Consider the following 18,204-nt stretch of genomic DNA (forward strand, 5'->3'; position numbering starts at 1 on the left):
AGCTAGCTACCAGGTAAATAAATACTCTCATAGCATCACCTTCAATGACCGGTTCGGCCACATTCCTTGACTCGTTCCTCGATCAAGAATGCAATAAGCTTGAGATCTAGCTTGCCATTCAGGCGAATTGAGTCAAGCCAAATGAATTCCAGTTCAAGGACACATGTCTTAACAATATTTACCTATTTATGAAATCCTCATCCATGTTATGTAAGTGGTGGGTGCATTTGTTTGTCCGCAACGTAAGTGTTTGTCCAATCAGTGCTAAACTAAGTTCATGTTTTCACCGTGGAATGTTGATAAAGCACGGTCTAGGCGGAAAATGGAGGGGGATCACAGCGATGATGATCGAATAGATGCGAAGATCTTTGTGTCAAGTATGAGGATCTCTATTGATATGGGGCATTCTGTCATCGTGATGATGATGATGATGATGATGATGCGAAGGAGGAGGAGGAGGATGAAGTAACAGAAGTAATGATGATGGTCATAATGTTGATTGAGTCACCCCTCTAAACCCCCTGATAAGCTTTTGCCAAGCATCACTAGCTCTTCGATGAGTAAACGAAAATCATCAAACGAGTGCAAGCAGTAAGGGTAATAATAAGTGTCGTTGATGTCGTTTTATTTACTCATTCCAAGGCCTGGCTGGGTAGCCATATCGTGCTCCCCAAGTATCCCCTATGCACATTGAGAGCATTCATATTAACAATTTTCATGATGATGATGATGGCGTAAAAATGGGAATTAAAAAAGGTCATATTAATGATAGTCATAATAATATCACATCACACGTCAGACAATCGCGCTTGGTCCCGTTCTTTGCATGCATGCATGCATGCATGCATGCATGCATGCTCGCACTTCTACCTCTCCTCTATCTAGTCTCTAGTCTTTCGTTCGTTGGTGTTTCTTGTTCCTCCCTCTCAGCCTAGAGGGAAAAAACAAGGCGCGGGCATCATGACTCAGTACACAATGTCAGCATTATTATAGCGCTTCTTGCGGGAGTATTTGATGTGGATTTCCCCGGCCACCTCTTCCAAGGCCTGGAGACACTCGTCCAACATCTCCTGGGTATGACTAGCCGAGACGCAGAATCGGGTCCGTTCAGCTGCGATTTCCGTGGCAGGGTAGCCCACGCCAATGGTGGCAATATTGCGATCGTACAGCCCGTGGACCAAGGCCGTAATTTTGGCTTGCATGAACAACATCACAGGGACCACGGGGCTGTCGTCATGCCCGTAGACTATGCACCCCATTTGCTGCAGCTTCTGGCGAAAGTACCGCGAGTTCCGGGCTAACTGGTTGATGCGCCTCATCCCGTCGCCCTTCTCTTTATCCATGATGTCATTCATGGACGCAATGATCTGACTCATAACGGGCGCAGACATGGAAATCGGGTAGTGACTACATTGGGAATTCACCCGGAGATGGTTGATCAGGCTCTTGGATCCAGCTATATACCCACCGGCCGAGCCGAAGCTTTTTGTGAACGTGCCCATGAGAACATCAATGTCTTTGGGGTTGATGCCAAAATAGTCGAGAACACCACGGCCATTAGGACCCATGGCGCCCACCGAATGTGCTTCATCCAAGTAGATGTAGGCCCCATATTTCCTCTTGATGGCTACCACCTCCGGCAATCGAACAATGGACCCCTCCATGGAGTAAATCCCTTCCACTGCAATAATGACTCGTTTGTAAGGCCGACACGTTCGAGGCTGGCCTTCAATGATTCCTCGTCGAATCAGCCTCTCGAGGCTCTCCATATTGTTATGCTTGAACACCTTGACCGTGGCTCCGGAGAGGCGCAGGCCCAAAATGAGCGAGGCGTGGTTGCGCTCGTCACTCACCACGAGGGTGCCTTTTCCGGCCAAACAGGGAAGGTTCAACGAGTTGGTGGCAAAGCCCATACCAAGACAAATGGAGTCTTCGGCTCCGAGGAACTTGGCCACGGTCTGCTCCAGTTTGCGGTGCTGAACTGACGTGCCCAATTCGGACCGTGGACTCGTGGAGCCCAAGCCGCGTTTGTGAATGGCCTCAATGGCAGCTTCCGTGCAAGGCCCAGAGTTCTCTGCGTAGCCCAAATAGTTGTAACTGGCCAGATTGATCACTTCTTTGCGCTCCGTGTCGGCCATTTTGAAAGTCCAGCCGTGGTCTTGAGTGACTCGATTGGTGACCATGGTTTTCCCACCTGGAACTGACACTATAGGCCGATTGAAGCAGTCTGCTTGACGACGAAAGATATTCCGTAAGTAGAAGCTCTCGAAACTTGCGTACAGGGGCACATATCCCTTTCGGTTGGTTTCCTTGATAGTGTGATCCTTGCCAATGGGACCGTGGCCCCAAATGGCCTCTCGAATTAATCCTAGACAGAACAGGACAAAGTAGGACACGAATCCTCCCACCCTCAAGTACCACGGTGTCCTTTCGAAGTGTTCGTGGCGTTTCGATCGGTTCGGCGAACGGACAACTCGCTTGGGCGAGGGTGCGGGACTCAAGGAGGTTTGGCTGGGAGAGGATTTGGCATGAGCACTCCGGAGAATGATTCGGTTTTCAATGGTTTCTTGAACCACCTCTGTCATGTGTCCGAATGCCATGAAAGGATTGGCGTACACATCGGAGCGAACGTCACTGATGGACGCCAACCGTTTGGACGAGTTCATGTTGTACCCCCTTTGAGCCTCGACACTCTGACCTGAAATGAAGTGTATGCAGAGCTCCGATCCAATAGCAGGGCAGCCAGGACCCGCTTATCTTACTTTTCTCTTTATCACTTGGGACTTGAATCGCACTGCTGCGGTCAGATCGAACACAGGAGTCATTCAAGAATGATTATCTAATCACTCGAGCAGATTGAACTATCGGAAGAATGTGAGCGTATGTGTCCCCCTTTGTACGTAGCACTGCTTACTAGTTGACTGCTTGTTCAATTGGACAAGTCCGATTGATTGTTCATGCTTCTTCACTCCTCACGTATGATCATTGCTTGGGCTGAGATGACACCAAACTGTACAGCACCATCTTCCGAAGAACAAACTTGGCCAGCTGGTGAAATGGGCCACATGCTCTTCCAGAACCGTGTACTTTAGTAGGCCTCTTCAATCGAAAGTATGCCAACTGAGGAGGATCGGTCGTGTTCAAGACCGATCTGAAATCAAAACATTGTCCCTCGGAGTGTCCGACCGTTCGCTCGTTCGTTCACTCCTTCGTTACCTCGATGGATCGTTCCATCGATGTCCGACAAACGAGTTTCTGGTTTCTGCTGGCAAAGCCAGTCACTCTCTGTTAACGTGATTTCTTTTCCGATACAGCCTGAGCCTTCGTTCCTCTGTTCCGTTTCTTCTTTCCTTTTCCTGTCTTGGGGTTGGATCAATCAAATCTATTCACGAACCATCCAACCAACCAACCAACCAACCAACCAACCAACGGGGAGGGGTGCATGAGCCTTGTTAGCTCTGGTCCTGCGGAAAGGTCACGTCAGGCAAAATCGATACTTTTTGGATCCTTGGACACAATGTGTGTAAAAAGCAAGGTCTATACGATCAAAGTGGAACTGACAACACGGTAAGGAAGGATTTGAAAAGACCACGACAACGAAGACACAGACGAAAGAATACTGTGACTTATCGATTTCGATAGTTCGAGAGCACAACGAAGAGAGGAGAGGTTTCCGTCGACTGTGCTTGTTTGTCTTCGAGTAGGAGTGTATGTAGGAATCTTATGGTCTCTCGAGAATAGGACCTATCATCCATCGCGCATGGAGCTAGAGATACGAGTACGTAGAGACGGCCCGTCCTTGGACCCAGCTCATGACAACTGTACAACCACACATAAAAGATTGAAGACAACCTGTTTCATCCAGTTGATCTTCTTTTGGCGAAAGAGGTGCATGCGGTCGGCGTCCATTCAATCCAACGTGAGCATCCCATGCGAAACCACGAACTTCTCGAAATATGGACTGTAAACAGGCTTCCCGCCAAATCGGCCTACTCTTGGTCATAGCAACTCTGAGCCACATTTTGAATTAAAGTAAGAAAATAAGAAACGCAGTCAAATCTTCAATTAAGGCTTTGTCAACTTATACGCTCTACTTCTATAGTGTCTTGTTTCAAAGATCTACATGATGTCAAAAGCTCATGTTGCTGACCGAGAGTACGCCGAAAAATCGAATTTTATGTAGTGAATACCACAAAACTTTGGCCCCATCTCTCTCTTTGAGTACCCTAAGCATAGTTATTGGCTCTTATTCGGTCAAGTTCATCTATTCAGCAAGATCTTGTGATATTGCGAAGTGTGAATTTCGAAGGAATTGAATGGTTCAGAAAATCAGAAAATTTTGCCTCACATCACGGTCCACATCTCTAGATGTTCGTAGCTAAACCAAAACTGTCGGTACGTAAGTGCGTGCCTAAGTACGTGCGTGCATTACCTATGACTACTTTGATTGTGGCTGTGTAGTATAATCTAGTTAACACGGAAGGGTACATTTTTCGCACTCGTCAATATCTAGTTCAAAGCGACTTCGACGGGACCCCAGGACTGTACATAAGCACAATGGTTTAAATGGAAATATTGAAATACATCTTGGCATTCAAGGAATCAAGGAACAACACTCTTGACGCTATTGCTCTATGTACTAATAGATCATTTGCTCTTATTAAGAACTTACATACCTAGTCGAATTTTTATAGAAGGACATCTTTTGACATAGAGAACGTGAAAAGGCTATGTCTACTTCACTTCCCAACCCCTAACAGATGATTTTTCCAAGTCAGCTGGTCATCTACATGTACATTGAGGATTTTGATCGAGATTCCTTTGCGCTCTGAATACATGTTTTTGTGCAGGTCATCAAACAGAAGCACTATGGTCTTTTCCAGATCAAAATCGAATTTGTGAGCTTAAAATCATTCCACCACATCACCAAACCATGATGAATGGGGCAACGCCATGGAATAATCCACTCGTAGATTTATAATGGAGATAAATATATTGAGCAGGTCTCGTCCATGTAGGATTTAGGTGTAGTCCTCTAAAATAATGGAAAGTTCGATGAGCATATCAAGTTGAAGGTGAGTAAAGCTTTTCAAATGTGTGGTTGGATATATCGCACGTTTCAGCCCAGAGACAGTATCACGATGCTAACTCTGTACAAGTAGATTGTTCAGCCACATCTTGAATATGCCATGCCCATTTGGGCTTCAATGAGTTCAGCAGGTTTGCAAAAGGTTGAGCGGGTCCAAGGACGTTTTTCTAGGAACATTGAGGATATGAGAGAGCTCTCGTTTGGGAGAGGCTAGAAAGGTTGGGATTGTAAAGTACTCAGAGAAGGTACAAAAGGTATCTGATATTGTACGTTTTCAAAAGCATTCATGGGCTTTGTCCCAACCCAGGATTTAGGGTCAATTGTAGTGACCGCAGAGGCTTAATGTGCGTTTTGAGAGCAAATTCAAGCCCTCGAGAATCCAGGCTAGTTAAAACAATGAAGTCCAACTCTCTTCTTTCTCGCGGTCCTTCATTGTTGAAATTGCAGCCCTCAAACGTTCGTAGGTTGTATGTGGACGTTGATCCAGTAGCATCTTTCAAGCCAGATTTGGACAAGTTTTTGACCGAAATTCCCGATCAACCCTTCTACACCTTAGAACGAGCTCGGTCTGACAACCCAATTCATTACCTTTTGGCATGTTGGATCTTGAAAGAGTAAAATGTATAATTATGAAGAAAAAGTGAAAGTATATCAACACCTGAGTCGCGTATTCCAATGTACAGTAGGTCGCACATAAGCTTTGAACAATTTTGTCATCACTGTCGGGTCACGAGTCACAAAATTTCGCTTAAGAAACCTCAATAAGGTTCAGCCTTCGCTGCAATATTTGAGCAATGCAGGCGGAAATTCAGCTCAGGATCTATGATAACTCTCAGATCATTTTTGAACATTCACCCATTTCATTGACGCATGCCACACCTCATAAGATCTTGTCGACTTGTGGCGTCCCGTCCGAAGAGCATTGCACTTTTTGTTGGAGGTAAACTCCATTCAATTGGTCTCAGCCCAAATAGTCAAGAAATCTCATTTTCCTTGTAAAAGCATCTCTTGACTATCGTCACTTTACAGTTATTTGGGTAGTAAAATGTCAGCATTTAAATTGAATTCAAATGCTAAAGTGTTCGAACTTGATTTAAGGCCATTCAAACGTGTGTTATTTTTTTGCGGACTTCCTTACCGCTACCGGGATTGGAATCCCAGCAGTTCAAGACGAGAAGATCATTCAGTTTTCTTGACTTTTACTTATATATATTATTTGATCGACCAACGAATTAGAATTGGCTGATCTGGCTAATCCTTGAATGAATATAAGGTTGATCCGGAATTTTAGACAAAAACTTATCCAAGTGTGACTTAAATCCTGCTACTGGATCAACGCCTACATAAGCCTACGCGTATTTGAGGGCAGCAAATTAAACAATGAAGGAGCCCGAGAAAGAAGAGAGTTGGACTTCATTGTTTTAACTAGCCTGGATTCTCGAGGGCTTGAAGGTGCTCTCAAAACACACTTTAAGCCTCTACGGTCACAACAAATGACCCTAAATCCTGGGTTGGGACAAAGCTCATGAATGCTTTTGAAAACGTACAATATCAGATACCTTTCGTACCTTCTCTGAATACTGTAAAATCCCAACCTTTCTAGTCTCTCCCAATATGAAAGCTCCCTCATCCCTTCAATGTTTCTAGTAAAATATCTTTGGACCTGCTCGAGCTTTTGCAAACCTGATGAACTAATTGGAGCCCAAATGGGAGAGGCATATTTAAGATGCGGCTGAACAATCGACTTGTACAGAGTTAGCATCGTGACACTATCTCTGCACTATCTCTGGACTTAAACGTGCGATATATCCAACCACATGTTTGAAAAGCCTTACGAACTTTCAACTGGATATGCTCATCGAACTTTCCATTATCTTGGAGGACTACACCTAAATCCTTCATGGATGAGACCTGCTCAATGTCCTTACCTTCATCATCTAATAGTGGAGTGTCTAATGGCGTCGACCCAAAGGTCATTGAACGGAATTTCATTCCATTCAAGGCCATGTTACTCGCAGCAACCCAGGAATAAATTTGGTCTAGGACCTTTGCCAGACAACCAGAATCCTGACCATTCCTACCAACTACCAATTTTGTATCATCAGCATAAGAAGAGATACTGACATTACTACTACCAAGCTTCTGAAGCCGAGCAATGAAGATGATGAAAAGGAGAGGACCCAAAATGGAGCCCTGAGGGACACCCGACTTGACATCATGTATGTCACTAAGGGATCCCTCAACCTTAACTAATTGTTTCCTACCACAAATGAAACTTCTTAGCCAATTGAGAACCTTGCCTTGGATCCCAATCTCATGGAGCCTGTTAACTAAAAGGCCATGATCTACCTTGTCAAAGGCCTTGGCGAAGTCGAGATAAACTACATCGACTGATTCATGGCTCTCCAGTCCCTCAATAACCTGCTCTATATGTTCAATCAGTTGGGTAACCGTGCTAAAATGTGCTCGGAACCCATGCTGGCTAGGAGGAAGGACTTCATGTATATCAAGAAATTCAACAAGTTTGAACTTCATGATCTTCTCAAACACCTTCGCAATATTCGAAGTGAGAGAAATTGGCCTGTAGTTACTGGGGAGTGACTTATCTCCCCCTTTGAAAATTGGAACAACATGAGCTACCTTCAGAGAAGAGGGGAACTTGCCCTGGTCCAAGATGCAACGCATCAAGTACGAGAAAACAGGAGCAAGAACCTGTGAGCATCTCATCAGAAACTGAGATGTCACTCCATCAGGGCCAGGGGAGCTCGAGAGTCTCAAGTCCCTGATGGCCTCTAAAGCATCCTGATCTGTGACTACAAGATCATCTAAATGCTCAGCTTGACAAGCCTTGCCAGTCCCAACAAACTCATCAATAGAGCAATGGACTGTTGCTCCTAAACTCAGTGGAGTTGAAAACACACTAGAGAACTGATCTCCAAGTATGTTGGCCATAGCCCCTACATTGTCTATGGCTTCCCCATCGACTTCAAAAGGCCCTACAGGGTGTTTGATCTTTCTCTTAGAGTTTGCATAAGAGAAAAACGCCTTCGGATTCGACCTCACCTCTTGAACAACTCTACTTTCCTTGTTCAACTGATCGTTCTCAATGAAGGTCTAATTCTACCTTGGATTAAATCAAACTTTCCTTGAAGGCTAGCCACAACTCCTGGATTCAAATTGCTCTAGAGCCTCTTTGTTAGTTTGCAATTCTTTTTGAACAAATTCTTCCTATACTTTGGATTTTTAGAATGTGCCCCGCCCTGTGGAACGCATTCAGAGATTGCTAGAGTGGAACAGACGTCCTCAAAAACTAGAATAATTTTGTCTAAGGCTACATCTATGGACGATTCATTTTCATTATTGAAATGAGATCAAGCTCCCCTAACCTTTCTATAATCAACGGCCAATGTTCATCTTTGAACTTGAACTTTGACAGACCGAGCTTTTTGACCGGTTTTACTCTAGAGCACGCCGGCTTTTGAGTAATAGTCGACCCTATCTGAAGAACATGATGATCTGACAGATTACTAGGTGTCACATGGACATACTGGATCAGATCAGGGTCATTGGGAAAAAAAAACAAGTCAAGAACGCTATTCGCTCTGGTGGCTACAACAACATGCTGAGAGAGATTGCGCAAGATCGCAAATTCCTCCAGCTTTTCGAACGACTGAGACGTCGATTTCGAAATGGGAATATACCCATCTGGACTAGCCTCCCACTCTACAACGCTAGCCGGAAAATTGAAGACCCCTACAAAGAAAACCTTTGAGCAAACTGACTGGTCCAACTCATTTCCTATGAATTTGAGAGCTGACAAGAACGAGCTTACTGAACAAGAGGGGGGCCTAATGAACAAGAGGGGGGCTTTAAGGAACCAATTGAATAATTTAATCTCAAAATATAAGTAAATATAAGTCCTCAAAAATGTTCCTTATGTTATGCTTTGAAATCCCCTTATTAAATTCGTGAATGATATCTCAAATTCAATCTATAGTTAATTTTAATACCAATGTTTTAAGCTATACATTGATTTGCATTTGATCGCGATGTCTTAAAATATGCTCGAAGAATTTATCAATCAACAGTCCTGACTCTTTACGTTTACGGTAAATGGCTTATTTGTTGAATTTTACTCTGAGAGGTTGTAAAGATCAAGCTAATGGAGGAAAGAGAACAGTACGTTGTTGCACACGGAGATACTTCATTCGACTCTTCTTCAGACAGCGTGGTCTTCCTTTTTGACAAACTGGAGGCAACGGAAACAAAACAAACGTTGTCACCTAACCTTGGTCTCAATCTTTGGGACCTGAATACATACATACATACGTACATAGATTTAGTTAGTGGAAACCGTGGACATACCCATTTTAACATTATTCAAGCCTCAAATGTATCAAATGTATGAAAGTTTCAGTCGTTTAAAAACCATGGCAATTATGTGAGTCATACCATCATTATCATAGTCGTTGGTATGATTGGGCAACTTGAAATGGCCGATCACTAATCGCTATCATATTACCAAGTAATGTAAATTGTCTTCCTGGGTCTAAAAGACTGGGCCTGTCAGATGCCGCTTTTCATGCTCCTACTTTCCTACTTAAGAGTCGTGTTCCTTCTATGACCTAGAGATCATTATGTAGCTCTCGGCCTTTTTTTCTGGAGTGTATTTAAAGATGCTTTTATCTCAGAAGTCAGCTTTTTACCTGATCCCGCGTTTTTTTGCATTTACCTTCAATTTTTAACTTTCACTGAAGAGCATTTTATCACCTGGGTCTAATGCACACTTTTAGTGCTCAGATTGTTGGGGATTGTTCAAACTTCAAACGTTTGGGCCCGAATCATGGATCAACAAAAGCAAATCTCTTTTTATTTATACAAATATATGAGCACATAAAAACATTTACAGATTTCTAAGAAACATTGTTCCCTTTATTAGTACTATCCCTCATCTATGTACGTATGCCACTTGGCATCATGATACTGGGCCTTTGCCAGCCAGCTTCACTTTGAAAAAAGGACGGACCTTTTGTAGTTTCATTCAAACTCTTCTGATAGGCTGTATATAGTGACGTTTTGAATTGAGTCCCAGGATTTTGATCATGGTGTGGGAAATCATCAAAGATTTGCCTTATCTCGTATTCTTTTCACTGTTTAGCGTCACCAGGAAGCTAAAAATGAAGTGTATTGCAACTCTCCAAGCGCTATCGAATCATCATTGCCAAATTAGCAAATACGCGTCGACATAGACCCAAGAAAAAAAATTGGGAGAGGCAAGTACTGTCCGTAGATAAGAGGGTGTCTACTAGGAATATCCAAAATTTTAAATTGCATATGTGGCTTTATTGGTAAGTAAATTGCACAAAACTTTTGCGAACAATTTTGTCAAAAATTATAAGCACTGACGAGTTCATAAGGGATGCAAAAGCTAAATATGTCTCTAATATCAAATCTGCAATTACCGAGGAACAACTTTTTCGTGGCAAAGTGTTTATTAAGCGATAGCAATGAATTAACATTGCCTCCAATGTATGGTTTGCTTTGTTTATTGTGGAGTCAGATGGCAGCTCTCTCGCTCTGCCTGCCATCTGATGATGAATGTCCCAAGTGAGGGAAATTCCCGCTCCATTTTCGCACCTAACATTAATCGTTATCTCATCCTCGGGAATGACTGCAGGTTCGCTCTTTAAAGCTGCAAAATACTGCAAAGAAGCTTGGACTTGGCTAGCCCGGGTTCGAACCACGAATGCCTGATTGGACAGAGGGCGCTCTACCATACTCCATTGACCGCTAGCATAACGTGGGTACATGCAGATAATACAAATGTGATTAAAGACATGGCGTGATACAGTCAATCTAATTTTTTGTCTACAAGCGCCCTAGAAAATGAATATAACGATCCGTAGCCATGGTAGATAGTTAATTAATTATGATATCATAATGGAAACACTTTCCGGCAATGACATCACCTTACTACTTGATTTAGTGCATCATACCATCCATCACAGGCACAAAAATTGAAAATCGGTTATGCAAAGAGGAGCTTCAAGGGTTAAGAAACTCGGCATTTTTTTGTGATACAGGCATTAGTTACTTCCTTGCATTGATTATAGCACTGCCATCATTATCAACTTCAATGGCTATTAGAAATATCTGGATCGTACAGTACTGGAGTGGAGTGTCTTAAAAACGAGGTGTTAAAGAAACCCTTGAGTGAGTGAGTGAGTGAGTGAGTGAGTGAGTGAGTGAGTGAGTGAGTGAGTGAGTGAGTGAGTGAGTGAGTGAGTGAGTGAGTGAGTGAGTGAGTGAGTGAGTGAGTGAGTGAGTGAGTGAGTGAGTGAGTGAGTGAGTGAGTGAGTGAGTGAGTGAGTGATTCATTTTATTTCAAAGTCCCAGAGTTAAAAATTATAGCTTGCGACCTGCGTATTCAGGTACCGTTTGTGCTAGTGCCATGTGACAGAAAGAGTAAGGTCATGAGACGTGCGCCTTAAAACCCTCATGAATGTAATGGTACTGCACTCTAATTTGAAAGTAATTGTTTGGGTCCATGTGAATTCACTATCGAAAACTACATTTCGTCTATGTTACAATACCATATTCAGTGCGCACAACTCAAGGTTATTCACTCAAAATATCATCGATGAACCTGAAGCAAATAACTTTATAAGTAACAATGCTTTTTCCAATTTTTTTCACTCTGTTAAAGATTTGTTCAAATGACAATTGTATTGGGGGCCTAGAGAGCCATGAATCAGTTGACCCAACTTCAATCGGATCAGAGACAACGGAATCATCGGCCCATACCTGGAGGTTCTTGGCCGGATATTAGTCAGCCCTTGGCCGACACACAAGCCCATGATTGGTCCTCTACGTACACCCTTGAGATCCCAGCAGCCCCCGAAATTGTTAGGCAAACTTTGTGACAGAATGTTACTCGAGTAGACGCGCCATTACCAGGTAGTGATTTGTCACCTGATTTAAAAAGTGGAATGACTTTTGTGTCCGGATACATGCCAACAGAATGAAAAACTGCAAAAGAGATTTTCACTAACCTCGCCAACGGCACTACTAAAGCTGGAGCTATATGTTTTAGAATTCGGTTTGACAGACCGTCCATTACTGAACTGTTTTTCGACTTGAGCTCATTTATCACCGCCTTTATTTCTTTACATTTTATCCATTTGAAATAAAAATTTCTCGCCTTCTTGGGTCCTAATCCTCCCATGAGCTCTGCGTTACGAGAGGGAAAATTTCCGTTTAAAGTTAAACCTATGTTTGCAAAATAGTTGTTGAATATTGTCCCAACTTCTTTTGGATCAGATGTGATTTGGTTTTCTTTGTTTGATTTGAGATTAAAAGAAACTGTCTGTGACTTTGTCTTGTTACTCATTAGTTCATTTGCACCCTTCCAGAGGGTCTTCAATTTTTTTTGATTCACTTTAACAAAATTCTTCCAATGTATCTCTTTTGCTAACCGCACTAGCTTGTAATATAATTTAGCGTAACTATCATAGGTATTTTTTGACTCTATATTAGGATGTTTCCTGAATTTATTTAACAGTTTATCTTTCTGTTTTCGTGACGTCATCAGTCCCCATGTCATCCAAGCATTTTGTTTTATGTTCCCTTTATTACATCGTCTTTTTACTATTGGACAAGCTATATCAAATGTCTGAGAAAACGTTGGCTCAAAGTTGTAGAATGCCTGCTTGGGATTTTCCGTATCTAAAACCCAGTCTTTGACTTGCAATGAATCTTTTATTCTTTTTAGATTAGGTTTTCGTGTGTCCCTAATTTCAATTTCCTTGGACAGGGTCTTACTTATTACTGACTTCATGCTTATTGAAGTAAAAGTTGCAAAGTGATCACTAACGTCACATTAAAGTATCCCAGATGACAATACCTCGAAACAGTTAGTGAAGATATAGTCTATTAAAGTGCGGGAGTGTGCGGTAATCCTTGTCGCATCATTGATCAAGGGTGATAAACTAAACTGTCCTAAAAGGCCAATGAGGTTTGTAACAGTCTTAGATGTTTTCAGCAAATCAATGTTCAGATCTCCACAAAGAAAGACTGATTTTCCTCCAGTGTTTGCTAGAATATCATTTAGTTTGTGGAAAGCTCGATTAAAGTCAGCATGTGGTGGAATGTACACAGAGAGGAAGACTCTTATTCCTAATTCAATTCCTATTACCTCACAATCTTCAACCACTAATTCAAGGTTTTTAGGTTGGCTATATTTGTGGTTTGATTTAATCAAAAATCCCACTCCACCTCCCCGTCTGCCGTCTGTTCGTTCAATTCCTATCAAGTCGTATCCATTGAATATCAGTTGAATCCTAGAGAATTGCCACATTTCCTGCATCGCCAAAATCTCTGGTGCTTGTTCAAGGACAAGGTCTCTGATCTTTTCTTCATTGGCAATAATAGACTTCACATTTAGAGACACTAGCCATGCGAAGTTCATGCTCTTCAAAGTTTTTACGTATCCTAGATCGTTGAAATTAGATACCTGATCACCCCCGCTCAGATCATCACCGTCTAAACCCAACTCTGCGCCAAGTATAAATACATCCATGGAACGGATAGCTATCAGTTCCATGATACATCCCATCCAAATTGGAGGTCTCGCAATTTTTAGGTGCTTAGAAATTGACACCACTTTTTCAAGTGTGTTGCTCTGAGAGGAAGAATTTAAGAAAAAGAATGGACAGATCATGAACAGTATTGACAGGGTGTTTAAAACGGCTCTCTCTAACTTCATTTCAACGCGACCACAAGTATAAATAGAGATTTCAAATTGAACAATCGGCAAAATTTGTGGATGCTTAAGAGCAAGATTTGAGATTAATGGATATTTGTCGGAAGACATGCTTATGGACACTGTCTCAGGATGTCTCAGTTTAAAATGGAGAGCTTGATTTCGCACGTCTGCACTCTTTGAGATCTGATTACGGATTGATATATAAATAAAAGTCAAGTAAAATGAATAATCCTCTCGTTTTGAACTGCTGGGATTCCAATCCCGGTAGCGGTAAGGAAGTCCGCAAAAACAAATGACTCTATGAATGTTCCGAACGCTAAAATTCGAGCTTATCAAGACTACCTGGGCCCAATAACGGCAAGAAAAGTCGTTAGTTTTTTGGCAAGTTTATGACTTTCTATCGTCGATTCTTTCCTCGCTTCGTTCGCGTGGCCAAAGCACTCTATGATTTATCTCTTCAGCATAAGTTTTCTTGGAGCAGTATCCACGACAATGCTTTTGTTGCTTTAATGCAAATGGTGGCAAACAATACGACGTTGTTCTTGCCTCGACCTGATCTCCCATTTTCATGTTATTCCGATGGTATCATTACTGGTCTTGGATTTGTTTGCAATCAAATATTGCCAGATGAAGTCATAGCCCCTGTTGCCTTCATTTCCCGGAAGCTCGCCAAAGCAGAGTCCAACTACTCCATCTATCGTATTGAGTGTTTAGCTCTGTTATATGGTCTTCGTTCTCTGAACTATGGTGTCTGGTTCGACGGTCGTCCACTCTGGGACTGTTTCTATGGCACAATTACAAGAGGCTCAAGAACAGGATATGGCCTGGCAAAATATTCTGACCAAAATGTCTTTACAGCGCACTCACAAGGCATCTCCTTTCTGCGTGGTCAACACCTTACTCTATCGTAAAGGTCCTAACAACCGTTTACTTTTGGTTCTGCCTGAATCATTTCTTCCCCACCTACTGTTTCTTCATCACTACTCTTCGATGGGGTCTCATAAATCTCGGGCCAAAATGTTACAAGACATTTCCACCAAATATTTTCACCCTACATTGAAATCATCTGTGTGGCAACATACAGCGCAATGCTATCTATGCAAGTTTGGCTGCAAAGATGTCGGGCCCCCTCACCATTTTGGCACCAATGAGCGGGCATCTCGTCCGTTAGAAATCCTCAATTTTGACATAATAGGAGGATTCCCAATGTCTCCTTCAGGAAATCGTGTGGTTTATCTGATTTGCTGCAATTTCTCATTTTTCCTAGCCCTTATCCCAAGTCCTTCTAAATCTCAGACACATCCGAAACACGCTGGAAAATTGCGTTTTTCCTCTAAGGACTTAGATCGAATCTACTCTTGGGTAACTAGGAGTAATATGGCCCTGAACAGAATGAAATTCCGCTCAATGACATTTGGGTCAACTCCTTTAAATACTCCACTCGTAGATAATGGAGGTAAAGATATTGAGCAGGTCTCATGTAATTCCTCAGGTTCTGGTTAAGCAAAAGCATGTTTTCACCAGGACCTGGGCAAGTTAAAGAAGACATGACATAGATAGTCGCTCATGAAATTTTTGATATATCAAGATGCTAACTCAAAGATAAAATGCCGACATTATCCAATCATGTGTTCCTGAAATAAATCTATCTATCTACCTTTAATTCGTTGGTCGATCAAATAATATATAGAGTTGGCTGATCTGGCAAGCCCTTAACAGAAGGTTGATCAGGAATTTTAGTCAAAAACTTGATCCAGTAGCAGGATTGAAGTCAGACTTGGGAAACTCCTACATACGCCTTACGAATATTTGAGGGCAGCAAATTGAACAATGAAGGAGCCCGAGAAAAAACAGAGTTGGATTTCATTGTTTTAACTAGCCTGGATTCTCGAGGGCTTGAAGGTGCTCTCAAAACGCACGTTAAACCACTACGGTCACTACAATTGACCCTAAATCCTAGGTGGTTGGGACAAAGCTCATGAATGGTTTTGAAAACGTACAATATCAAATACCTTTCGTACCTTCTCTGAACACTGTACAGAACCTCTACCAGACAACCCGAATTCTGACTGTTCCTCCCAACTACCAATTTTGTATCATCAGCATAGGAAGAGATACTGACATTACTACTACCAAGCTTCTGAAGCGGAGCAATGAAGATAAGGAGAGGACCCAAAATGGAGCCCTGAGGAACACCCGACTTGACATCATGTATGTCACTAAAGGATCCCTCAACCTTAACCAATTGACTCCTATCACAAATGAAACTTTTTAACCAATTGAGAACCTTGCCTTGGATCCCAATCTCATGGAGCCTGTTAACTAAAAGACCATGATCTACCTTGTCAAAGGCCTTGGCAAAGTCGAGATAAACTCCATCGACTGATTCATGGCTCTCCAGTCCCTCAATAACCTGCTCTATATGTTCAATCAGTTGGGTAACCGTGCTAAAATGTGCTCGGAAGCCATGCTGGCTAGGAGGAAGGACTTCATGGATATCAAGAAAGGTGGCCATCGGTTTCCGCCGACAGTAATCTCCGCCAGTGGTTTTCCGCCCGGGGATTTCCGCCGAAGTGAACTCCGCCAACATTCAACGGAGTTTTGCTGAGTTTATTTTAGATTACGAACTGTTCGCCCGGCCAAGTCATTCGATTTGGGGTTGTATGGTGAACTTGGATGCCATGAAATGTTCCATTTGGAAATGAACTCCCTAAAAGACAAGGGCGAAAATTGGGATCCGTTATCAGAGCGAAGAATAAATGGAGCACCAAACGATGTAAAAATGGTGGTGAGCTCGAGAATAACTTGATTAGATGAGGGGGGCACCTGTCCAACAATGTAGGAATGGATAGCCAGAGTAGCGGTCGACTGTGGCAAGGAAGAAATGACCCTCGAGCTCGAATAGGTCGGTGGTGATCTCGTCCATGGCGGTGTCAGGGATTGGATCAGCCATTGAGGGTTCCCTTGTTTGAGAAAGGCGTGAGTGTTGACATGCCGAGCAACTTTCGATCAAAATTTTTGTCGCAGGGTTTATTCCAGGCCAGTATACTGACTGACGAGCTAAGCGTTGAGTGGCGTCAATCCCTTGGTGGCCCTCATGGAGGTTACGAAGTACCTTTGAGCGTATTGGGTAAGGAATTATGGCTCGGTGACCAACATAGACAAGGCCTTCAATGATTATCAGATTAGACCACGCACTTTTTAAATGGGATTATGGGATCTCCAGACAAGATAGCATCTAGGAGAGATTGATATTCTGGGTCATTGGCACCCGAATTTCTACTTTCACTTACCAATGAGGATCCAATGTTAAGTGAAGCGATAATGAGACTTTTTGAGCCCTCATCGAGGGAATTGTCCTAGCCTCACCCAGCATACACCAACTCAAACAAGCACCAACAACAACAACAAACACAGCAAAAACCAATGGAATTGTATAGAACAAAAGAAGGTTCTAGAACCTAATTTTATATTGAAAATGTGAAACTAAAATGTTTGAATACAACGAGAAAGAAAACTACATTTACAAGTACAGGAAATGAACAGATTAAACAATCAAACAATGAAATACTCCTTAAATCAAAAATACGTGAAATAACCTACAACTGGGAAAAAAATATTGACGGACAAAAAAGTCAAATACGACATGAACATAAGAATAAAAGACATAAGACTCAACTACTCGTGACAGGAACAAGAGAAAGCTAAAGAACAAATGGGTCTTACCTTAAGCAGCCACGCGACCACTTACAAAGCAACAAAATCAACTTCAAATGAACGAGTTGTTTAGCCCTCATGTTATCGTTACTTTCTTCGGTTTCAAGTGAGGGAAAAAATAATTGTAAAAGCTGTCCTGCCCGATTTTTTTTAAAGTTCTGTCTCAAAAGCAGTAACTTATTTGCCAGTGATGGGGTTAAACGAATGTACATAGGGGGCTGCAATAATGTTTATAAATTTACATTTTCTTTGACGTATGACATCACTAGTTGCATGACGGCAATCCACAAGTTAGACTCACAGTGTAACCTTGATTTTCCTTTCGCCAAAACCAGTGGAATACTTTAAGCCTTATGTTAACTTTTTTCAAACCATAAAAAGTATACTTGTCAATGTTAAGTAAAATTGAAAAAAAGATAAGAACCAAACAACTCTTTATCCTTGATCACTCGTACCCTCGTCATTCTTTTTCACGTCATTTTTACTAAGTTTCAGACAATCGTACAAAACAGTTTTTTTTGCAGTATTAGGCCATTTTTTTCTCCAAAAGTATGTGTATTGATAACGTTTAGTTTTTGGGGGTAACGGTTCAAGTCTGACAAATGATTCAGGTTGCACTTTCGTCAGATGGAAC

General features: G+C 42.2%; 1 protein-coding gene across 1 annotated transcript; it reads right to left on the bottom strand.

The window, feature by feature from the left end:
- Positions 1-608: 608 nt before the first annotated feature.
- LOC131888662 (serine palmitoyltransferase 2-like) lies at positions 609-3,655 on the bottom strand. The gene has a single exon (XM_059237578.1). It carries the CDS (start codon positions 2,664-2,666, stop codon positions 966-968), a length of 1,701 nt encoding a protein of 566 aa, XP_059093561.1. The 5' UTR covers positions 2,667-3,655; the 3' UTR covers positions 609-965.
- Between the last annotated feature and the right edge of the window lie 14,549 nt (positions 3,656-18,204).

The sequence above is a fragment of the Tigriopus californicus genome, chromosome 10 (assembly GCF_007210705.1).
Source record: "Tigriopus californicus strain San Diego chromosome 10, Tcal_SD_v2.1, whole genome shotgun sequence".
Classification (NCBI taxonomy): domain Eukaryota; kingdom Metazoa; phylum Arthropoda; class Copepoda; order Harpacticoida; family Harpacticidae; genus Tigriopus; species Tigriopus californicus.